General features: G+C 39.0%; 1 protein-coding gene across 1 annotated transcript in view; it reads left to right on the top strand.

The window, feature by feature from the left end:
• DCHS2 (dachsous cadherin-related 2) overlaps positions 1-26,106 on the top strand; it is a 335,304-nt gene that overhangs the window by 143,218 nt on the left and 165,980 nt on the right. The window contains exon 2 of the mRNA XM_072621307.1: positions 8,104-8,295. Within this exon, the coding sequence (XP_072477408.1) occupies positions 8,104-8,295 (192 nt within the window). The remainder of the gene's footprint in view (positions 1-8,103; positions 8,296-26,106) is intronic.

The raw sequence follows: 26,106 nt of genomic DNA, 5'->3' as shown, positions 1-26,106 counted from the left end.
CAAGTTGTTTAAAAAAACAAAACAAAACAAAACAAAAAAAACAACCTCTGTTTGTCTCACTTTCCTTATCTGTAAAATGGGAATAATAATAGCACCTACCTCCTGGGGTTACTGTAAGGTTAAATGATATAATAATTGTAAAGTTCTCAGCCTAATGCCTGGTATATAGTAAGTGCTATATAAATATCACCAGAGTACACCAATTAATCTATTGCCTCATTTGTGCAGGTTTTCCCTCTGGAGGGTAGATCTCAACCTCCCTTCTCACCATGCCTCTTCATCTCTTATGATTTTTATCCATGTCATAAACATAAATTGTCTAGCATTCCAAAGTCATTCATTAGGGACTTATTTGTTATGTGCTGAGTTCCAATGAAGTTCTAATGTATTAGAATGGCAACTTCTTTATAGCAGGCATTGTTGTATTTTTGCCTTTGGTTGAATCCCCAAAGCTTGTCATAGTGTTTAATGCATCACAAATGCTTGATAAATGCTTGTAGATTGATTGGTGCTCAGGATAGTGTGTGGAAGCAGCATGGGGAGTGGAGAATGAAACCCTGCATCCTAGAAGGTTTTACTAGCACAGCATGAAATCCAGCATTGAATTGTCTAAAACGGTGTGCCCACATCAGAGAAGGTACTGTGGCTCTATGAGAAAAGCAGAATTGCAATAGCTCAAAAAAATGTGAGGTGCATAAATGTCCCTCCCAAATCATCATCTGGACTATGTGTGACCTATGGTAGAGCCTTCTGAGCTTGTATTTGTCTAATTAGACAGAGCCAGACATGCTGTACACTGACCTCGACATTATGATGTAATTTTGGTTCTCTTAAAGCACGAAGGACAAAGACCACTATCACCACCACCACCAATAACCAGCACAGCATGAGATTTATAAAGGTTTCAAGTGTAGGCCAGGCATGGGTACAGTGGAATGAGTGCCCTATTTGGAATGTGAGATAGATGAATGGATGGATGGATGGATGGATGGATGGATGGATGGATGGATGGATGGATGGATGGATAGATGGATGGATGGATTGAGTGAGTATTTATCAATGCTAGCCATCATGTTATAAGCACTGGAGTAAGGCAGTCACTGCCCTCAAGAAACTTTAATTTGAAGATGACACATTATTCATAATTCTGCTTTCCAGTTTAATCCACACAACAACCTTTCAAATACTTGAAGACAGAACTCATGTCTGTAAGTCTTCGAGACTCTAGGAAAAATACTCCTGATTCCAATCTTGGTCATTCTGGATAAACTCATACTTGTTAATGTTCTTAATAAAATGGGATACCCTGAATGATGAAGGAAGACTGTCATTACCATCCTCTGGTTGCTGTGCTTAGGGCCTATTGACCTTAGACTTTGTCTAAGGTCTAACCATTTTTATCTCATGATGCAGTCTTCTCTTATAGTAAGTTTGCAGTCCACTAAAATCCCCAGATCTTTATAGTATAAATAGTTTTCTAGCCATCTAGCCATATCTACTACCTTGCTCTTATAAACTTGATATTTGGGGCAGCCAAGTGGTACAACTGGTTAGAGTACTGTCCCTGAAGTCAAAAGGACCTGAATACAAATCTGGCCTCAGAATGAGTCTGCCAGGATTGCCACAAGCCGTTAGAGTACTGTCCCTGAAGTCAAAAGGACCTGAATACAAATCTGGCCTCAGAATGAGTCTGCCAGGATTGCCACAAGCCCTCCAATATTGACTTTTCCCATCCTTTTACAATCTCTGACAATTTAAGTGTGAAGTGATACATCAGAATTGTTTTCATGCTCATTTCTTCTGTACTAGCCCCTTATCCACATCAGTAATAAAATGTTAAGTAGCATGGAGTCAACGAAAAATCTGTTAGGACCATAGATTCTTAAATGGAGAGCTATTTAGCTATGCTAGTATCTGAGACCCTTGGTTCCTGATGTGGAAGAGAAAGGCATAATTTAGAAAAGGAAAACAAATGAAGCCATGTTAATCTCTTAGTGTTCTTTAAGAGGGTTAAGAGTGTAATGCACTTAGGAAAATCCTCTAACAAGATGCTTCATCAAAGACTATTAGAAGATTGAATCACCATGGGACTGAAGTAAATGTTTTCTTTTAGATTTGCAGTACCTTTAAAAATAAGAAGTCACATATGTGGAGCACTTAAAGTATACTGAATGCTTTCCTTATGATGACCCTGTAAGATATGAGGTACAATAGTTTTTCTTTCCAGTTTTACTATGCCCTCACTTTTCCATCTCCCAGTTCTGCAAAATACAACCTTTCCATATGTTTCTTCTACATTTATCTTCTCCTTCATCCCACCACCACTTTTGTCATTTATCATAACTTATCTGGAATATAGTAATGATCTCCTTGTATCCTTTCCCTTTCTAATTCGTATTTCACAAAACTAGTTGAGCTTTCTTTATACATTACTCCTCTGTTCAAAATCCCTTGATGATATTCTTGCATTTATCAAATAAAACGTATATTTCTAAGTCTGCCATTCAAGGTCCCCCAAAATCTAACTATGTCCTGCCCTTCCCACCATAGCTCACAGCACTTTTTCTTATGTACTTTTCACTCTAGTCAAACTGGATGAATTGTATGTCCCCCATTCAAAAATATTAAACTTTGTAACTTTCATGTTTTCTTATATGCCACTATATCAATGGCCTTACTTACCTTTTAATCACATTTTTTACTGAAAGACCATGTGGCAGAGGAAAGAGATAAAAGAATCACAGATCTGAAGGACCAGGGGCCTTAGGAGGGTGAAATTGACAGGCAATGGCAACAGCTTGCATATGGAGAGGTCAGGGAGGAGTAATTTAGGATATGTTGATCCTGGGTCAACATAGAGGTGGAAGCTGATGGAATCATTCCAAGTGATATGGTATGCAGGGAAAAGGGAAGGCCCAGGACAGAACTCCGTGGGACACTTCCAGGTACAAGGCATGATCTGGATGAGGATCCAGCAAAGGAGACTAAGGAGTGGTCGGGTAGGTAGGAAAAGAACCAGGAGAAAACCATGTCCCCAAAACCTAGAGAAGATAAGACAACCATGATTGGAAGTGTCAGAGGTTGCAGAAAGAATAAAGAGAATGAAGATGGAGAAAAGGTCATTGGATTTGGCAACTGAGAGATTAATGGTAACTTTGGAGAAAGTAGTTTCTTTGTTTTTTTAGAACTGAAAAAGTTTTATTCTTGAAATTGCAAATCTCTATTACATTCAACTTGCTTTAAAAAGAATGTGTGTATACATACATACATGCATGTGCTCATACATATACACACAACAAATTCAACACAATCTTCAAAGCTGTCCTGATTGTCTGTGCTTCCTTATGGCTTGCTTTCTATTTTTTTCTGGGCATTTAAAAATGATTCAATGGTCTTTTTTTCTTTTCTTTTTGGCAAGTCTGTTATTACCTTTCTTTCTCCTCACACCCCTAATTAGAAAAAAAAAACCCTTATAACAAATATGCACAGTCAAGCAATACAAATTTTCACATTGGCGCTATCTGAAAATGTATGTACTTTGACTCTCTGTTAGGTGATGGATAGAACGTTTCATCATTGGTCCCCCTGGAGCCTTGATCAGAGTTGTTAAGTCTTTCAAAGTTGTTTTTCTTTACATAATTGTTGTTTTCATATAAATTGTTCTCTCTGGTTCTGCTTACTTCACTCTGAATTAGTTCTTTCTTGAAAATTTTTTTAAATGTTTACTTATTTATTTTTAGTTTTCAACATTTATTTCCACAAAATTTTGAGTTCCAAATTTTCCCCCATCTCTACTCTCCCCCACCCCATAATGCCTTGCATTCTGATTACCTCTTCCCTCAACATGCCTTCCCTTCTATCATACCCCTCCCTTCCCTTATCCCCATCTTCTCTCTTTTCTTGTAGGTCAAGATAGATTTTTATACCCCATTACTGTATTTCTTATTTTCCAGTTGCATGAAAAAACAATTCTCAACATTCATTCCTAATACTTTGAATTCCAACTTCTCTCCCTTCCTCCCTCCCCACCCATCCCCACTGAGAAGGCAAGCAATTCAATATAGGCTGTATATGTGTAGCTTTGCAAAAGACTTCCATAACAGTCATGTTGTGAAAGACTAACTATATTTCCCTCCATCCTATCCTGCCCCCCATTTATTCTATTCTGTCTTTTGACCTTGTCCCTCCCCAAAAGTTTTTACTTCTAATTACTCCCTCCTCCCATTTGCCCTCCCTTCTATCTTCCCCCCACCTCACTTGTCCCCTTCTCCCCTACTTTCCTGTAGTGTAAGATAGATTTTCATACCAAATTTACTGAGCATATTATTCCCTCCTTAAGCCATATGTGAAGAGAGTAAGCTTCACTTTTTCCCTCTCACCTCGTCCCTTTTCTCCTCCACTGAAAAAGCTTTTTCTTGCCTCTTTTATGAGTGATAATTTGCCCCATTCCATTCCTCCCTTTCTGCTCCCAATATATTCCTCTCTCACCCCTTAATTTTATTTTTTTTAGGTATGAGAGAAAGTAGTTTCAGTGGAATGACAAAGTTTAAAAGCTGGACTGTAATGGGTCAAAAAGAAATCGAGAGGAGAGGGCAGAAAGTTGGAAACACCTATTGTAAAAAGACTTCTTGAGTTTAGTTGTGAAGGGCAGAAGAGAAATAGGATGAAAGCTGGGATGGAAGGGATCAAGTGAAGGTTTTTTCAGGATAGGCAAAGCATAGGTAAGTTTGTAGGCCAGTGAAGAGGGAGGGATTGAAAATAAAAGAAAGAAGAGGGATGACAAAGGGGGAAATCTGTAGCAGGAGACAGATGGAATGAGATTATTTGGACAGGAATGCCCTCCTTCACAGTTCAGGCAATCTCATATTATTAAGGACATTAACAAGCATGAGTCTATCCAGAGTGACCAAGATTGCAAGGTTCCTGGATACCAAACCATACAAAGACTGAGTAGATGGAACCGGGTGTGTTTTTCCTGGAGTCTCAAAGACTTATAGACATGAGTTCTGTCTTTGAGTATTCAAAAGGTTGTTTTGTGGATTAGTTTTGGTAAGGAATAAGATTACTTTATCACATGAGACAGGGCATAAAGAGGAGATAATGGCAGAAGGCATATTAGTGTTATGAAATAAAGAAATAGGGAAAAGAGTGAGTTCATGGCAAATGACCTCAATTTCTTTTATTAAGATATGAAGCAAGGTTCTCAACTGAGAGGCTGGGGGGGAGAGGGAGAAAGAGGGAAGTTTTAGGAGGGATGGAAAGGTTTGGAAGAGTTGTGGTGAAGAGTGGGTTAGTGAATTGATAAGGGGAAAAATAGTTGAATTGCCTAGCAACAGTGAGAGCCCAATTGAGGTTATGTAACATAAATTTATAGTGGACTCAGTCAGAAAGATTGCATGGTTTTCTCCATCTTTGTTTAGTAACAAGTGTATTGGAGTGAAGGTGATGAACAGTGGTACTGATCCAAGGCTGTGAGGACTGTCACAGCACAATTGATGAAATGATAAGAGGATTATGGATTCAAGAAAGAAAGACAGTATAAAATTGAAATTGTTTGCCGAAAGGGTCAAGATGGATAAAAGAGGAGATGGCCTAGGAGAGAATTGAGGAGTCAAAGGATTGGTGGTCATGATACTACAGACAGAGCTGGATTTAGTAAGGGAAGGCAAAGGAAGAGTTGGAAAGCCAATAAAGTACGATAAGATAGGGGGATTTCAGAATTCTTGAACATGGAGGTGGTACATATGTGGGTTAATGGCAAGATCAAGGATATGGCCATCTTTTTTGTGTTACTAGGAAGGGGGTGGATGAGTAGTAGGTTATAGGAAGTGAATAGGTTGAGCAGCTGAATGATTTGGGTGTTTAAGGGAGAATTAGTATATAAGTTGAAGTCCTCTAGCATGAAAGCAGAAGTTGGGGGAAGGGGAGAGAAAAACTGTGAGCCATATACTGAACTCATTGATAAAGGAAAGAGGTTAACCTGGAGGTCTATAAACAACAGTGACCAGGACTTTGATTGGGTGGAAGATGTGGATTGTACTGAAGAGAGACTTCTGAGTGATAAAAATAGAGTAAGAACCTGAAAGTGACAATGAGGAGTTAGGACCATTCTAACTCCCTACTTTGACCAGTGAGCCAAGGGGAATGAGTAAAAGTACAGCTAATGCTGGAAGGGGTGGCCAGGAAGTCTGTGTCATCAGGGGAGCCAGGTTTCAGTAACAGATAGTAGTAAGTGGAAAGAGTGGGAGATAAAAAAATTCAGCATGAAGGGAAATTTGTGGAACAGAAATTCAGAATTTGGGTGGATGTATTTGGGATGGGAGGGTTAAGGAGGATGGGAATAAGAAATTGGGTAATGGGGGATGGGATGTGGATAATACTCTGCAAGGGTTCAGAATCACTAAGTTGTGTAGTCTGAATGGCTGTGAGAATGTTTATCTTTTAGTCGAAGGAACCACTCCTCTTTCCAGAGGACACTAGACTGGGTTGGAGACAAGTACAGGATGAAATGGGAAGCACTTAGTTAAATTGTCAAGTGGGAAACCTGGGTTTGAATCCCATAGCTGATCCTTACATTATCTTACAACAAGTCATTTAGCCCATTCGTGAATCAGTTTCTTGTACGTGGGGGTCAATAACCACCACCACCACAGCTGCTATAGCTATCATATACAAAGAGGCAGTATGGTGCAGTAGATAGAACCAGGTAGATTTGGATTCACATCCTATGTCAGGCACGTGCTCACCATGGGCAAGTTACTAAGGTCTCTGAATCTCAGTTTTTCATCTTTAAACTAGGGATAATAATAGCACATTTCTCTTAGAGTGGTTGAGAGGATCAAATGAAATAATACTTATAAAGTTCTTTATAAACTTTAAATGCTATAAAATAGAAGTTATTATCTTATAATGTTATAAATATAAATGAAATATGCCTCATATGTATATATACTTATAAAGTGCTTTGTAAGCCTTAAAGCATTACAGAAACTTTAAAGCCCTATAGAGAGATAAGCCACTATTATTCTCTCTCCACTTTTCAAAGCCTTTGATAGCTCCCCATTGATTATTGAATTAAGTCCAAATTTCTTGGCCCAGTCTTTAATGCCTTCTACAACCTGGTTCCAGAGTACCTTTCCATGGTTATCTCACACTGCTTGGTTTTATGTATCCTGGGCTCAAGCCCAGCTTGGCTACTTATCTGTCATTCCCTAAACATATTCCAGCCCCCTTTTCTGGATCTATCTTGCCTTTCCTTAGTTCTGGAATATTGGAATGTCCTCCCTGCTATCTCTGCCTTTTGATATTCTGTGCATCCTTTAAAACCCAGCTGCAACGCCGCCCATTCAACAAAAACCTTTTATGGTTTCTGATGGAAATAATTTTTCCAGCCCCTGAACTCTTCTATCCATTTGCTTTTGTCAGGGCGCACCATCCCTGTGACTTTCCAAATTAAATAACTCTCTCTACTTTGCATGTTTTCTCCCCTTTGCAGTGAAAGCTTCTGAGAGCAGAATCGTTCCTTGTTTTTGTTTCTTTATCCCCCATGGGCAACATCATCCTTGGCCGTCAGTCAGCAAATGAGCCTTCATTAAGTACTTATTATGGGCACTGCACTAAGTACCCAAGGATACGAAAACACACTAAGCACATTAATGCTTCATTCATTCATTCACCCTACATTGTGTCATACTTATTTGTGTGCCTCCTTTATCACTACAACCAGATTATGAATGACTTATGGAGAGGGCTTTCTTATTTGGACAATGGCGTACCTATCTCAGAACCTAGGTGCTTTATAAATGTTTCTTAAATTTGTGCTATATAGGAGATACTTTGTAACCTAGACAACTCTCCAGCCCTTTTGTTTACTGTGAGACAGTGTCAAGCTCTTAATTACGATAGGACTTGTCAGCCTTGTATCAAATCAAAATAATAAAAGGCATTGAAATACTGTTGTTTGGAGAAATTGGAGAAACTAAGCTTTTCCTTTTGGAGAGCAGCAGTGAAAGTTTGCCTTGTTTTTGACAACCAGACAATCTATGGTCAGTAAAAGGAGCAACATTTGACCATCCTGTCATTCAGTTCTGGTTTCTCTTGCAGGTAAGAGCATCAGATGCTGACACAGGCCAGTACGGCCACATTGAATACTTTCTTTACGATGGATTCCACAGCTCTGAAAAATCACAAGCCTTCCAGATTGACCCACATTCTGGCCACATCTGTGTGTCTCAAGACATCGACAGGGAACAAGATCCCGCCACCTATGATTTATTAGTGAAAGCTCAGGATGGGGTAAGTCTTGCTGGAGGTTTTGGCTGATCTAGAAATGTGTTTTTCAAGATTCTTTAGATTCTGTGTGGAAATAAAATTTCCATGATAAGCTATACTGTGGAATCTAAGGCAATACAATTCCTGTCATGAGATTAGAGAGGATTTTGTGATTGGCTGTCTGGACCTCAATTCACCAGCTAATCTGAGTAAATCAGGTGAATAGGGATACCCACCCCAATGCATTATTCAGATTGATTGTCTGGATGAAACAAAATGAATTCAGTAAGTACTTGGCCCTTTTCCACTCTAAATTTGTAGTCTTGGCATTTGAGCATAAAAGGCTGGGTTAAAGTATAGATAAGGTATAATAAAATGCCTTTTCGAATTTTTTTGGAGGGGCTATGGTTAGACTTGAAATGGCATAGTTAATAGAGATATGCATAAATACCCAAGCAAATATGCATAAATTAGTTTAAATTTAAAAAAATAATTCATGAAATATTTATTTATAACATGAATGATATGTGACAACTTGAAGTAGTCTGGCATTGCTGTGTTACTCATTATTAGGTGGAAGGGAGGAAGTATCTTGAGTATTGTATCCAATGAGTGGTTATTCTTTCTTTCAGTAAACATTTATTGGAATATATCTTTCATTTCTGAAATATATACAGAGGCCAGCTCTGTATATTTTGATGTTTGGAAAGAGATAATATAGAATTATTGTACTTGTCTTAGAGGAACTTACTGACTTCTTAAAGAAAAAAAAGAAATGCATACATTGAGAAAAAATCACAAAGCATCTTAGAAAAAAAAATCTACTGGATTTGGAAACTGAGGACCTGAGTTCAAATCTAAGCTTTCTTTAAGTCAATAGTCCTCATAATGTGGTCCTCAAACTTTTGGGTGTCCTCAAGACTTTTTCAGAACTTCAGGGTCAAAACAATTTTTACAAAAATAATTGTTATTCAGTCACGTCTTACTCTTCATGACCCCGTGGACCATACATGCCAATACTGTCCACCAGATTTTCTTGGCAAAGATACTGCAGTGGTTTGCCTTTCTCTTCTCTGGTGGATTAAGACAAACAGAGGTTAAATGACTTGCGCAGGGTCACTGAGCTAGTGAGTTAGTTTGGATTTGAACTCAGGTCTTCCTGACTGAACCATCTAGTTGCCCTGTGTCCCCCCCCCCCCCCCCCGAGTCTTAGCTATTTCACCTCCAAATTAAGTTGGATTAGGTAACCTTTCAGATCTCTTGCAACCCCAAATCCATGATTCCAGGAGCCTATAAAATAAGTGAAAGATACTGTAGTGAAAATTATGTCTATCTATAAACAAAGAAATGAAAAAGTACTTACTAGGTGATTATTATGGGCCAAACACTGGGCTAGGTGCTGGGATACAAACAGAAATGAAAGATAGTCCTGGACCCTCAAGTAACTTACACATTAATAGGGAGATTCAGGACATTTGGAGAGCAGGGGGCCAAGGAGGGGGAGGAGGGATTTTTGGTCTTGAAATTTATAGGGCTGATAATTAGGTTGACACACCTAGTTCCAGGAGCATTGACGGAAATAATTCCTTATGGTTTCTGTACTAAAAGGGGCGGGAACAGGAGCAGCTAGTGAAGGGATATCCAGGGAGGACACTGACCAAGATGTAGAGGGTTACTGAAATAATGGGCAGGTGGTGAAGGGTTGTGGGCTAGGTGAGGTAGGGAATGTCAGGGGTTCTGGTAATGATGGAGCTAATTCCTCCTCTGCTTGGTTTCCTTTTTTTCAAACTGGAGAGGGAGTGGATAGGGAGTGGTTTCAATCTCCTTTCTCAGCCCTATACTGGAAGATCTCTTTCTTGTCTTTGAAATGCAGGATCTCATCTCTTTCCTCTACTCTTTCAACCTAGAATTTACTCTCACATAAATAATTTGTCGATAAACACAAGTTCTCCCACAAGGGAGGGGACTATTTAAACCTGGAGTTTCTTGAGCTCTCTGAAGCAGTGAGATCTCTCTCTCTGTCTCTTTCTGTTTCTATCTCTCCATGTGTGTCTCCTCTCTCTGTCTGTGTGTGTATGTGTGTGTGTGTCTTTCTTCTCCATCTGTCTCTTTCTCTCTCTTTGTTCTCTCCCTTCTCTGTCTTTCAAAGAGGGGTGATTATAGGGGATTCATGAAGAAAAGGTTCACACAGTTTTTGCTAGAACTTGAGAAAAGTAATGAGAATAGACTGAGAGAGGGGAAGAAGGTTCAGAAGATAATGGCAGGAATGAAAAGATGAGGTCAAAATAGGTCGGAATTAATAGGGAAGCTGAACATCAATTTTATTTAACTGAAATAACAAGATTATTTTGGTGGATAGCTGTTGCAAATACTGTTCCGTCCTCAAAATTTTCTTCCACTCCTGCCTTGCCTCCTTCAAAAAATGAAGAGATTTGTGAACTTAGTGACAACCCTTTAGATAATGGGTCATAAATGTTTGTTTTAAAATATTAAATATAGGAATCTTAATATTGTATACAAATTTACTAAAATAACTTGAAGACTTCCTGGGTAAGATAGAAAAAAGAGGAGCTTGTCTTAGGATGTTTTGTGAATTGCTGGAAAGAGACATTTTAAAAGAAGGTGATGTTCAGTCTGAGCAAAGAGGAGACTCATGGGGGCCAGTTCCCACCTTCCATTCAAGAATCATAATTGTGAGCTCTAAAGGGTATAGAATGAAAAAATGAAGGAATATTAATATTTGGAATTGGAATTGTATTGGAAGGCAGGGCATAGAGCCTTCAAGTATAGTGTATACTAAAGTGAGGACTGAAGGATGGAGATAGGGATCCAAGATGGCAGCTGTTAAGTGGAAGAACCAATTATTTTTAATGATGAGAGCCTGAATTGTCAGAAACAGAAGAAAAGAGATAAAAAAGAGCAGAATTCCTAAAGCAGTAAGAAACCAGGGGAAGACTTACTGAAGGGGGAGAGAGGTATCTATGAACTCAATGTTCTTTGGATTGAGGTGTAGAAAGGGTGGGTACCTGGTACCCAAAAAAGAAAAGACCATATTCCTTCAGAGTCTGCTAAAAGGTGGTAGCTGAATTTGGGACTTGTAGGTAGGATGGATGAATTATCTAGATCTGTTACACCAAGGACTATGAGCTGGGGAAGGGGCCTGGCAGGGGCTAAAGGAGGGATGGTTTACAAGAAGCACCTGGAAAGAATTGTGTAGCCCTTTAAAAGTTGTCCATACTGAGTGGTCTTCATTGCATTTTGGATACTACTTGACTGTACATAGTTTGTACTCTGCAATTAATTCAGAAATTGCTACTGGTGCAATGGAAAGAACACCTGCCCTGGAGTCAGATAGACCTGAGTTCAGATTTACCCTCAGATACTAGCTGTGTAACCGTGGGCAAATCACTTAACCCTGTTTGTCTCCATTTCCTCATCTGTAAGATGAGCTAGAGAAGCACTTTGGCAAGCCATCTTTGCCAAGAAAACCCCAAATAGGATAAGAAGAGTCAGACATGACTGAAACAACAAATTCTTTCATAATGTAGTAGTAGCAGCTAGGTGGCATAGCAGACAGAATGCCAGCTCTGGGTTTAGAAAGACCTGAATTCATATATGACCCCAGACACTTACTAGCTGAGCAAAGGACTTGTCTTTGGCGTCTTTATCTGTGAAATGGGGATAATAATAGTATCTACCTCCTAGGATTGTTGTGAAGATTGAAGGAGATAAAAATTTGTAAGGCACTTGTCTTAGTACCTGACGCACAGCAAGTCCAAGGAGCTATATTAAAAAGAATGCTAGAATCGTATGAGATTTGGGTTCAAATTTTACTTTTGGCAGAATTTCTTCTCTTTCTTCAAATCTTCTCTGTCAGGATTTCTCCTTCATTTTGCAACAATGGACTAGTAGGAAGGGAAGGGGAATAAGCATTTATATAACACCTCTTATGTGGCAAACACTGTGCTAAGTGCTCTTAACAAAAGTTATCTCATTGGATCCTCACAGCAACTCCAGGTGCCATGATTATCCTCCTTCTACAGTTAAGCAATCTGAAGCAGGTAGGGGTAAAGTGAGACTTGCTCAGGGTCACACAGTTAGTTTCTGAGGGTGGATTTGAACTCAGGTCTATCTGACTCCAGACTCAAGGCTCTAACCACTGCACCACCAGCTGCCTTGACATCACTTTCTGAATTTGCTTCCTTTTCTGTAAAATGCGGATATTAATACTTATGGTATAGGGCTGCTGAGAGAATCAAATAAGGAATATATATATATAGTGGTCAGTGAATCTTAAAGGCAATAGAAATGTCTGTTGTATTATTTATTGGTGATGATACCATGTGTCGTTCTACTTTTCCATATAATAGAGAGGTAAGTTTGGAAAGGTGGAATAAGTTGTTGAAAGGCCTTGCATTCAGCTTCATTATGTTGCAGGGGATACAGAGGCATGATGACAACAGTGTCCCCTAGGTAGACTCATCTGACAGTGGTTGAGAGGAGAGACTATGCCTGTCAAGGGTAAGAAATGTGGTGTTGTGGACCAGGAAGGGCATCCATCAAGTCGAGCCCCATGAGCAAATAGAACTAGTCCTGGGACTAATTCTAGTCAATACCTTTATTGATGGCCTGGCCAGATGAATTGAATATATTTATCAAATATCCAGATAATGGTAAATCAGCCAAATAGCTCGTGCTGCAGAAAAGAGCAGAAAAAAAATGTTTTTTTAAATGACCTTGGAAAATGAAAGGCTGGTGCTTACAAAAGCAGAATGTAATTCAATTAAAAGGTAGGTGTAAGGTGGTAGAGCTAGGATAAAACAACAGTACAACAGCATAATTGCAGAATAGGAAGGAAGCAGCCAGGCATAGTTTTAGCAAACAAAGACCTTAGGTAAGGTGAGATTTGAGTATAACTATGCAGCAGACTGAATGAATTATCAACACATTGCCTTTGTGGGGAGGAAAAAACTCACATTATTGATTGTATACCATGTGTGTGGTCGTCCTTGGTTGTTGAAGAAGACCACGCCATCAGAGAAATAATGACATGACTTGCACTTGACTTTGTTTGGAGTGAGGGAGGGCTGTGCAGGTCACCAGCCTCACTTCTCCTCCAGAGCCATCTGAGTCCACTGACCAGATATTCATCAGGATGACTGGAGATGACCCAGGATGAGGCAAATTGGGGTTAAGTGACTTGCCCAAGGTCACACAGCTAGTGAGTGTCAAGTGTCTGACGTGAGATTTGACCTCAGGTCCTGCTGACTCCTGCACTGGTGCTCTATCCACTGCACCACCTAGCTGCCACGATTATATACTGTGGAATTTGCAGAGAAGACCATGAGTGATACAGGTCAGGAGACCCTGATATATATTAGAATACTGTAGTTTGATTTTTTTTTTCATTACAAAACAACATGGAGAGTCCCAAGACAGAAAACAGCAGTGGGCAAAGACATTGGGCAGGCAGTCCTACAACACTTTTTTCTACAGGAAAAAGAAGTTAAGTGATTTCACTGGGAAGAGAGAAAGTTAAAGGGGGGAGAATTAATTCTCCTCTTCAAGCATATATAAAGGGTTTTTTATGAAAAGGATGTTATCAGTTGTTCTGTATTTTTATGGGCAACTGAAGAAAAGATAGATTCAATGAAATAAAATAAATAAAAATCATTGCAGATTGTATGCCAATTGTTTGACATAAAGGGGGGTGCAACCATTTTGTGAAGTTTTTAAAAACTATGCCAGTATTACTTAAAAATCATTCATTACGAAATTGTCTTTGGTGCAAGATTATTACCTAACTTACTCAAGGCAGCTTTGCCTGTTCCCAGGCTCCCCTTGCTCCTATGACTCTTCATTGGGTTGAATGACAATACAGTTAGTATGGCAGCACTCTAAACAAACCATTCTAATTGGCTTTCAGACAATGCTTGTGCTCTGAGAGTCCTAGGTTCACAGCTCGCAATGTGGGAGACATAAATGTGAATCCATATTCCACTGGTGAATATATTGCTGCTCTGTTTACCTTTTAAGTGACGTGATAAATAGAATTACACCATGCAACCATCACACGATGAAAGGTTATAAGCCAATCTTTGGACTGAAAGAAAACAGAGCACGATGATTACGCAGTGATGATCATTAAGTGGTGAAATGCATACATTTAAAATTTTTTTATTCATTTTGAACTGAAATGCAAAATGACCAAAAGAGAAAATATTTTCATGTACACAGCACAACATAAAAAGAGGATTCAACATAAAACCATGAAAAAAGTATGTAAGAAATGCTACACGTTGTTTTCAAGGCTACCCTGCTTTTCTATGCTTCTTTCTAAGTTTTCTTTTGTTCTCTGCTGTGCAGTTTTTTCTCCCTCCCTCCCTAGAGGAGGCTATCCTTACATACACACGCACACACACACACACACACACACACACACGTATATATAATGTATGTTAAACCATACTACACATATTTTTATTTTTTAGTTCTTTCTCTATAGCAGCTTCTTTCATAAATCCTTTGAAGCTGTTTTGAGTTTTTATAATACTCAAAATGACAGTCATTCAAAGTTGTTCTTAGAACAATATTGCTGTTCCTGTGTACAATGTTCTCTTGTTTCCTTTCCTTTCATCATATAATCTTTGTAATATATTGTTGTAGTTCCCTAGTTAGTTTTTATTTAGAATTTTTGCATCCATTTCATTACCGAAATTGCTCTATAATTTTCTTCTTTTTTTTAATAGCCATACGCCTTTAATACCATAATATTAAAAAGTAGAATAATAAACAGTATCATATCCTGACTGCTAACTCTGGATATTACCAAGGTTCTGTCCTAGACCTTCTCTTCTCCCTCTAGAGTACTCCACCCCCTCTCTTTTTTCTCTGTCTCTCTGCATTTAACTATCATTTGCATGCAGATGGCTCCCAGATATATAGAACCAGACTGTCTTTTGGCGGTGCTCCTGTGCTACATCTTCAATTTGTTAATGGTTATTTCTAACTGGATGTGCCAGAGACATCTTAAACTCTACATGTCCCAAATGAAGCTCATTATCTTTTGCCTAAATCCTCTCCTTTTCCAAATTTCCTTATTTATTTTAAAAAACAAGCATCACCATCTTTTTGAAAAGGTTTGGGGTGCTAGGAACCCAAGAATGTCAAGGCAGAGTTGCCTGGGACAAATTCATACACTTGAGCCATCCCTTAGTCAAGTGGCAAGATTTATTGTGACACGAATAAAAGCAGGCAAGGGTTCTTAGAGAACCTGCAACTTAATGGGGGTGAATCTATATAAAAGGGGCAGGGAAAGGAATGTTAAGGATGCCCATTAGGTAATGCAAGGGGTCCAAGTGTCTTTGGGAGCAGGCGTCAGTGATCTATGGAAGGGAAAATTCAGGGAGTCAGCAGAGACGAGTTTGTTTATACCAGACATTGAGGTTGAGTTTTTTCTTTAGTTGCCAGAGCATGGCCTTTGGGCAGGTACCCTGGGAAAGAGTCCTTGGGCCAGACCTCTGCATGGATAGCTTTTATCTGAGCAATTGTAGAGTCAACTTTGTCTGTGCTTGCAACAGGGTGGGGGATGGCTGGGTTTCTTTGACATGGTGTTAGGACTTTTGGGGGTCCAGATCCTACCAACCCATCATTTTCAGTCTGCAAAATTTATAATCTTGGCATTATCCTGAATCCTCACCCTATAGATCTAATCAATTGCCATATGTAGACATTTCTACCTCCCCAACATCTCTTCTGTCTGACCCCTCCTCTCCAATCACACAACTACTCTGATTTAAGCCCTCTTCATCTCTTTCCTAATTGACCTCCCGGTCTCAAGTCTTTGCCCACCCACTCTGTCCATCTTCCCCCTGTTGCTGCCACAGTAATTTTCCTGAAATACAGATCTGATCATGCTATCAATCAAACAAATATTTTCTCATTTGGAGGAAATTACAACTGGTTCTAATCATATTAAACCAGATTCTAACCAAATAAAGAGGAAATCCTCTGTGAAATAGAAATGATTACGGGGAATAAGCATTTATATAACACCTATTGTGTGCCAGAAGACATTTTTTTCCTCACTCAGTTAATTAAACTGAGGCAAACAGAACTTCCTTCTACTTCTACGATAAAATATGAACTGGTTTATAGATCACTTAAAGTTAAACCCCAACCTTTCTAGTCTCATTGACTATTACTACCTTCTTGTACTCTACAACCCATCCAAAGTGACCTCTCTGTTCCTCACACAGAACATGTCAGCTCCCACCTCCATGCTCTTACCCTGGCTGTCCCATATGCCTTCTTTACCTCTGTCTCATTGAATCTCTCTTTCTTTAAGGTGCAACTCATCATCTTTCTTCCTAAGCACTCCTCTCTTCCTAACTGCTGTATTATTGTCCAGTGAAACACTAGACTCTCAGTTACTCATGTTCATGACCTTGATGCCATCTTCCACACCGCAGTCTCTCATCTTCCATGTATAATCGGTTGCCAGTTCTTATGCTTCTACCATTATAACATCTCTTGTATATGCCCCCTCTATATTGTGATGCTACCACAGTCTTCACTGGGGACTCTCATCACCTCTATGTGGACCACCACAGTAGGCTACTGGTGGGTCTTCCTGCCTCAACTCTCTCCAGTCCATCAGATGTCAAAGTGATCTTCCAAAAACACAAGTGGAACCCTATCAATCTCCATCTTCCCCCATTCAATAAATTCCAGGGGCTCTGGCTCCCTATTACCTCCTGCATCAAATGCAAAATCTCTTGTTTAGCTTTTAAACTCCTTCATAACATGAGCCTTTCCTATCTTTCCAGTATTCTTACACCTGACTCACCTCCATGTACCTTGCAATCTAGTAACACTGGTCTCCTTCCTCTTCCTCAGATAAGATACTATCTCCCGCCTCTGGGTATTTTCACTGGCCGTCCTCCATGCCTGAAACTCTGTCCTTCTTCATCTTTGCTTCCTGGCTTCCCTGTTTCTAAGTCCCAGTAAAGTTCACCCTTCTCCAAAAAAAATCTTTGCCAGGTCTTTTTAAGGCTAGTGCCTTTCCTCTAAGATCACTCCCCATTTACCCTGTTTATATCTTGCTCATACACAGTTGTTTGCATATTTTGTCCCTTATAAGACTGGGAACTTCCTGAGACCAGGGACTGATTTCTGCCTTTCTTTGTATTTCTAGTGCTTAGCAGAGTGTCTGCCAATACTAAGTACTTAATAAATGCCTGTTGACTTACTAGTGACCAAGTGACTGACTCAGGTAACCATGTTCTCCATAAAGTCTTTCCTGAACCTGCAGTTTTTAGTCTCCTCTCTTCTGAACTACTTTGTGTTTATTTTTGTATACATTTGTATTGATTCACTTTATGTTTGTGCAGCATATGTTTTTCAGTGCACATGTTGTCTCCTCTAGAATGTAAGGTCTTTGAATAAGGATTGTTTCGGTTTTTTGATATTAATCCCCAATGCCCAGTGCAGTGCCTAGCACATAGTAAACATTCAATAAATATTTGTTGATTGATTGATTAATGGAAAGAACACTGGATAAATCAGAAGAGCTTGGTGTGTGTTTCAGAGGGACTTATTAGCTGTGTGATCTTGGCTAAGTCATGCAATATCTCCAAACAACCTTTCCCTATAAAATAAAGAAAATAATACTCACACTACTCCCTTCATAGAGTCTTTGTGAGGAATGTGCTTTGTAAACTATACAACATGATGATATAAGCCTGGGCTACTGATACGCCAAGGAAGTTGAGGACTTTATGGAAGAGAGCAGACTAGGCAAGGAGCAGGGTGAGATAGCCTTTTGGAGCCCTTTCCAGCACTGCCATTTTCTGATTTTCTGTTGTTTTCCAAGAAACAAGAGTGTGCTTGAATGTAGCAGCCAGTTCATATAAAAAATCTCAAGTTGTGCTGCAGCATTAAGTAACTTGGGAAGTAAAGGGGGAAATCCTGAGCAGCAATGCACTTTTCAGTGATGACTGAAAGATGGACTTTCTTCTGCTTACTTGACATTTTTTGTCAAGCACACCTCAGCTTGATACATAGCAGCCACTGAAGTTTGCCAAGATCATCTGTACCAAGCTGATGGTCTGCCTACCATCATCTTGGTTGGATTGGTCCAACCAAGAGATTCCAGAATTCATTTACTGCTGATTTTTTTGGTAGAAATAACACTTCAGGTGAGTCAGATGAATCTACTTAAGAGCTATACATAGCTGTAAGTAGGGCAAGGTGACTGAACCTTTGTACCAGAGCACTCAGCTTAGAATTCAACCAATGGGCTTTACCTCACCCTAAGTGAGTACCTGAATAGACCTTGGTCTAAAGGGGCCAAGGTCTCCCAGTGCATCCTGGGTCATCCCCAGTCATCCTGATGAATATCTGGTCACTGGATTCAGATGGCTCTGGAGGAGAAGTGAGGTTGGTAACCTGCACAGCCCTCCCTCACTCCAAACAGAGTCAAGTACAAGTCATGTCATTACTTCTCTGATGGTATGGTCTTCTTCCTCAATGAGGAACATAAAAACAACAGAACTTAACACTCAATTAGCAAGAACATTTAGTGAAAGTGGGAAGCTGGTAGATGACTTGCCCAGGGGCTGCACCCCAGTTGAGGCCCTATTTACTCTAGCCTTCTCTGCACCAGTGAAAGTTTCTCCGACACTTAGTTCTGTTAACAGGGGTCAAGATACAGCCTTCTATTTGATTGAGACTATGTTTCCTGTCACTTACCCAGAGCATGTGTGTGCTACCTTAGGCACAGAAATTCTGGCTTCTGGTTTTGGATATCTCTAGCAGGTTCAAGAGAACCATATAAGAGACTGGATACAAATACCACTTCATATTCTGGATTTGGTTTTCTACTCCTTTAGTTTATCAGGTTGTCTTTACCAGAAACTTTTTCAAGTACATTTGGTTATTTATAGTTCTTCCCTGGTAAAGGAGGAGGAGTTCTATGATCAAAAGAACTTTGGGTCATGTGTTGGTCTTTTCAATTATATTTGCATTTCTATTAGCAATTTACATATAATGGATAACTACATGGAAGACTTCTTTGAACTAAGATATTTAAAGATCCCAAGGATCTGAAAACTTTACCAGACAAGTTGAGAGTAAACAGTGAATTTTAGGTAGCAAAGATAGACCTTTTCCAAAAACTTGTCCCATTACAGTAGCAAGTAATATTATGATTCATGTTTTTAATTCATTATTATGGGATATATGTCCAGCTAGGCAGTTAGGTGGTGCAGTGGATAGAGTACAGTCCTGGAGTCAGGAGGACCTAAGTTCAAATCTGGCTTCAGACACTTACTAGATGTGTGGGCCTGGGCAAATCCTTTAACCCTGTTTGCCTCAGTTTCCTCATCTATAAAATGGGCTGGAGAAGGAAATGGCAAACAACTCCAATATCTTTGCCAACAAAACCCCAATGGGGTCACAGAGACTTGAATATGCCTGAGATGACACCAACAAAATATGTCCATTAAACTTTTTGGATGCTTTTCAAGGGAACAGGACACTGGAAAGAACACAGGACTTAAAAATCAGTGGGACTTGATTAAAGTCTCAATTCTGCTATATACTAACCATGTAGCCATAGGCAAGTGAGTTAACCTCTCTGGGTCTCAGTTTCCTTATCTATAAAATGTGGGGTTTTGATTATATGGCCTTTCAGGTTCCTTTCAGCTATAAATCTGTGATGATGAGCAAATGGAAATCTAGTAGGTGTTCCTCTATTGTGGAAACTACTTTTGCTGGTCAATTACAGACCTGTGGTGGAGAGAATTATTGACATGCTGTAACTGGTTTAGTTCCACAATTGAGGTTTCACATATCATGAAACACTGTCTGCAAACATCCCATCATTCCAGCACAGAGCCTGTATCAATGCCTCTGAAGACTTGTCCTATTCCTGATCTTTAGGGACAAAGTCTTCCTCTTGTCAAAGGAATTTTGATTCAAGATTTAGTGTTGAGCTCGTGAAAGAGAATTGGAGGGCTAAAAGGAGAGTGGGCACAGAAGTTGGAGGATTTGACTTGTGCCCTGAACATGTGCCTGTGAAACTCATGGCTGAGATAGCTTTCCTGTCCACACTGCTGAGTTAACACATTTTGTTTCTAAGGACTTGAATGACGATGGAATTCACATAATATGAACAAGAAATGAAAAGCGAATAATACTGATGAATCAATATAAGCAGTTTGGAGAGGTATATTTCAAGGGAATGAATGCAGAAGTCAATGAAAGCAAAGAAAAAGAGAGACAGGTTTAGAGGTAAAGGTTTTTTCAGGTGACCTGTAGAGATATATTTTGGGAAACATCTTGAATGCCAGTGTTTTCTGTTTAATCCAATACCTTGGTCCCCTTGTATGATTTTTGAGCATGCCTTCACTTCCTGCAAATGAGATAAAGTGGCAGCAGGAGAGCAGAAGGGTTCTACAGGAACCACAGGAGCAGAGAGAAGGAATAGGGTAACAACAGACATCTCATGTTCTGAGCTCAAAGCCTGTAATGAAGAGAAACTCTACATGTTCATTCTCTCCCTCTTTCTCTCTTCTCATCTCTCTCTCTCTCTCTCTCTCTCTCTCTCTCTCTCTCTCTCTCTCTCTCTCACAGACACACACACACACACACACACACACACACACACACACACACACACACACACACACACACACACACACACACACACCTGAAAGGCACAATAGTAACAGAGTAAAATTGAATGATCTTCATAAAGATGGTGATGATGGTGATGGTTATCACCAAAACACATGAGGAAGAAAAGCAATAAAACCACCCAAGTCACATGGGTGTATTTCACAAGTAGAAATTGATTTGCTGATAGACAGAATCTGTTGCAAGTATAGGCAAAGAAGCCCTTTGCACAATTCTTCCATAAGCTGTTCTGTACACCAAATAGTAGAAGAATGGGCAAAACCATTTTTAAAAAAAGTAGGCTTCCTGGGGCTTCTATTAAAGTTTCTTTTCTCACTTTAAAATCTGTTCCCTAGTGCTCTGATCCCTTCTTCTAAAATACTAGAATTATACTATCTAGCTGCAGTTTATAATTTTATTCTGTAACTATAATCTAAGTTATTTTATAAGATGTAATTTATGGAATCATCACCATTTTTTTATAACAGTTATGCAGAATCCTTCAATTTTATTCCATTCCTACTGTGCCTCTCATGATGTATGTGTGTGTGTGTGCGTGTGTATGTATGTGGAGAATTTTTCTTTGTTCTGGGCTTTGAGCTTCAAATAAGAGATGTAAAGATGAATGACAATTACATAAGTTCAGGGACACTAAGTCAATGGAATATCTTGTTTTAGAATTAGAATTATAGATTTCAAGCTGGGAAGAACCTCAGCCTTCTAGTACAATCTCCTCATCCTACAGATGAGAAAACTGAGGTCCAGATTTGCTAGCTGACTTAGTCAAGGTCACACAAATGGTAAGTGGCTGAAACAGGATTTGAACTCAAATCTTTTGGTTCTTTCTTCCCATCTGACTTCCTCATGGCCATCAGGGAAACATTATTTGCCAGACATCTTGACAGAATATAGTCTGGGGATCTGAGAAATTTTGGAACCTTTAGGCCTACCTTTCTACTCTAATTACAGAATCACAGAATTTAAGAGTTAAAAGAGACTTTATTGACCATCTAGTCTGATATATTGATAAAAGGAATATATCAATTGAATTAGAGGCTGATAACATATCACTCTAACCACAAGTGGTCATCCATCCAGATCTCCAAAAAGTGGTAGGGGAAGAGTAGGGGTGGGGTAGGAGAGTATTGGGAGGGGGATTACAATATCTTTTGAGTAATCCCACTCCATTAAAATGGGGCTGAAGCAGGCATAGAGTACCAGTAGTCTCCCTGGGGAATCTGTTCCAAGTTTGAATCATTTCCCAGTCAGGGTAACATTGGCAAATATGATACTCACATTAGGACAAGAAATTTCAATTCAGGGCTATTTTAGAGTTAGCCTGCAAAGCAATATAGGAAAGAATGAAGGAAAAAATGCTCTCAGACTCTGACGATGAACCTCTTCCAAGGGGAATGTCACTAGAGGGCTCTGGAATTGCCTTTTCCACATAGGAGTCCTCTATGCCAAGGCCAACTAGAACTTGGAACTATTGATTTCAAGAGGGTTGACTCTTCAGCCTTTTTCTCAACTCACTAGTCCTGGGAGATTTCATATCCAGTCTAAGGTTGGTATTGCTAGTCTCTGGATGCTTAGAGAAACCTAACTATGGCTCCTAAATACTCAGCTGAAGTTCAGAAGCCCCATAATGCCCCCCAAAAGGGGCACCAGAGATAAAAGGAAGATTATAGTGACTCAGTTGACAGAATTTTTTAAAGTAAAATGTTAAATAAGATGAATTTTGAAAAGATAATTAGATGAACTTGAAATGTGACATTACAAATGTTAATATAGCATATAAAAAATTTCCCCAAGAATTGACCAAAGCAGTCAATTTCACATAGAAACAGACACTTGGACATGCGTGAGTTTGAACCCTAATAGTGTGAGATTATAGAATGCGCCTTTAAGACATGCCCAATAAACTCAATTAAGAATGAGATTTGAAGGCATGAAAGAATCTTTTCTTCCTACTAAGTCAGGTCTAGAGCATCACACCATGTGACCCAATCTGCTCTGGCATTTTTATGGATGAATTTGTAACATAGATCCTTTTTCTTCATGCAAATAAGCAATGGTCCCTGAAACCATAAAGAAAGTCAGCAGTAGGCGAAAGCCTAATTACATAGATGCCAGGAAAAACATACTAATTACATTCAATATGAATACGCCTTTGCTTTGCACATTGGCTTGCTGGTATTAAATACACGTAGTCTCATTTTCATCCGCTACATGAGTCTTCTGTGCATAGACCCCCTGCTTACTTCAAAAGAAACATATTAAAGGAGAGAGATGGTAGTAGGGTGAAAATTAAGTTCATTATGTTTGGGAAACTTGTCCCCCTGAAGCATTTCTTCCATAAAGATGGAAAAGATTGCTTTTTGCCTTGAATTTCTCATTTACAAGGTGATAGAGCTCACAGTTCTTGATGGTTTTTGAGCACTAAGCATTGGATGTTTGGTTTGCAACTTTGTAGTTTATATTTTCAAGTTTTTGATTATTTAAAAATGATGCATTTTGATTTGATACTAGGGCCAGCCAAGTCAACCTCCCTCTAAGTTTTACTCCTCCCAAAACAATTGATTAATTGTTCATAGGAAGAAGTATTAAAAATGCTTTAAGATTGTTTTGGGGGGAGAAAATTGATTAATACCCAAAGGAGAACATTTATATATATATATATATATGTATATATATATATATATGTATATGTATATATAAAACAGAAAAACAGAAAAGAAATATTGTATATAAAACTATACATCTCACTGCATAAGTTGATTTTGAAATACGTATATACATATAAATATATGTATGAATTATATGTATACATACGTATAATGTGTATATATATGTGGGTACATATATCACAAAGTCAGCATGTTGTTTCTAAACCTTGTCTCCACTTCTCTGGGCTCCCCTCTATACCTCCATCTTTTCTGTGCAAGTAAAATATTTTTCATTAACTCTTTTTCATTTTTAGGGGTATTATTATCATTAGCCTTTCTCTTCCCAGGAGTTACCTGCCTCTCAATAAATACTTTTTAAAAACTACCTCCCTTTAACAAGTTATCCTAGGAAAGCAAAAGAAATTTCTTTGTCCTATTGTGGTCTTCTCATCCCCTTGAGATCTGCCACGTTGGCGTGATCTTCCTCCTCACTGAACCCCAGTCAAGGCTCATTGGAGCTCAGGCTGATTTTCTTGATGGTAAGCCTAGCTAGAAGATCCCTTTAGTTTCTTGTGCTTGGGACTTATGGCAAATCTTTTTGTACTTCTGGGACAAGTGACGTAGTTTACTGTTATAAGATTAGACTTGGTGGTCTTGAGCTCACCTTAAGGAAGGCTGGAGCATATATAGAATCTAGGTATAGAAAACAGTAACAAAAATGTTTTTAAGATTAGTACAGTTGTGTGCCCTAAAATCATATCTTTCCAAAAGTTAACTTGTTTTCCTCTCTGTATCTATGTACCCCACAAAATCACAGTAGCCAGCTCCAGACAGTCACTAAAATCAGAGTATAAGTTCCCACTCTCAACAGGACACTTTGGAGCACAGCCTCCTCTATAATGGCAGCACATAGTTCTGTTAGAACAGGCTTTCCCTGATGAATAGATCCAAGTCTCTGTGCTCTCCAATATAGCATCACCCTTATGTGAATTTTGCTCTGTATTAGTGTGTCTGAGTTGTATTCCAGGTCCTGTTCTCCTTCTCTCTTTCCCCTTTCAGTTCTCCCTTTAGCTTGTCTGATAAAACTTAGCATAGAAATGATTCTTACTGTTTTACATGTTATTTCCCCCATTCAAATTCACCACCCTTTCACTTCTAGCTGGCCTAGGGACCTTTCCTTAGATATAAACTGGGTTTCCAGGCAAGGACTTAACCTATTGACAGCTGCAGCTGTGTAGGTGGGGAGGAGAAGACACGAATCATTAGGGGAACCCTACGTTATCCTAGGAAGGACTTCCTTATAACAGAGGACTGTCACAAATGCTAATGTTTCTCTTTGAATTTCTTGTATTTTTTAAAATGTGGTGAGCTTTTTAGATCATTGCAGGAGTATATGTGCTCTTTCAAGTCATTATCTTAACCAAAATTCCTATCTTTTAACTTTGACAGCATGGTACTAAGGCTGACCATTGTGACTGAACCAAGTTCTATTGTCTCTCCAAGTCTTCCAAAGAAAATACAATTATCCTAGGAATTCCATTTCAGAATGCTGGTGGTATTTGTAGCTAATTTATTTTTTATTGGCAAATTAAACCTCCACTTACACTCATAGCCATATTAGTTAACTATCTTATTTAAATAGCTGACCATAGTTACCATTTCAAAAACCATTTTCTATATTGAAAATTAAATACATAAGTATATAATATCACAATAGGTATTTGTTCGGTCACGGATTTACCCTTTATAGTTAGCAAACGGTGAAAAAAGTAAGGTCAAATTTTACTGAAATTAGGTATTTCTAATCTCTAGTTCTTGATTTTAAAACCTACTGAGAGTATAGCATCGTGAAAATATAATGGCAATTGTATCTTCAGATTACTTAAAAAGCATTATGCAATGGGTAGGAGAGGGAAATTTAGGCTTGATCTGAGTTAGGGAAAATTTCCTAGCTGTTAGAACTATCTCTAAATAGAATATGTTGCTCTTGAAGATGATGGTTTTTTCAATCATAGACCTGCCCACTTATTGAATGAAAGAACAAATATTTATTAAGGGCTTACCATGTACAGGGCATTTCACTAAATGCTGGGGACACAGACAAGAGAAAAGTAAGACAGTCTTTGCTCTCAAGGAACTTATAAACTGTTGGGGGAGTGAACACTGATGGAAGATGCCAGCTACAAATGAGACAGAAAGGTCCCATTGTCTTTAGGGTGCAGGGGGAAAATAGATGATAATGCCCCTTCTCTAATGTCATTTCCACTGATAAAACTGCATCACTTTTTGATGTTGAACCATTGGACAGTGCCAAGAGCCTACAGGTAGTGTTTTCTCCACTCCTGTTGATTGAAGGAAAGGACTTTCAAAGAGAAATCAGGATATAAGAAGTGCATAACCAGCTAAGCAGGTGCTTCTAGAGAATGGTTCAGCTCGAATAATATTCTTGGTTATAGATCAAGCTTGTTTATGGGGGCTGGGAAGAATGAAG

Source organism: Notamacropus eugenii, chromosome 6 (assembly GCF_028372415.1).
Source record: "Notamacropus eugenii isolate mMacEug1 chromosome 6, mMacEug1.pri_v2, whole genome shotgun sequence".
NCBI classification, from domain to species: domain Eukaryota; kingdom Metazoa; phylum Chordata; class Mammalia; order Diprotodontia; family Macropodidae; genus Notamacropus; species Notamacropus eugenii.
This window is presented reverse-complemented; position numbering and strand designations above follow the sequence as displayed.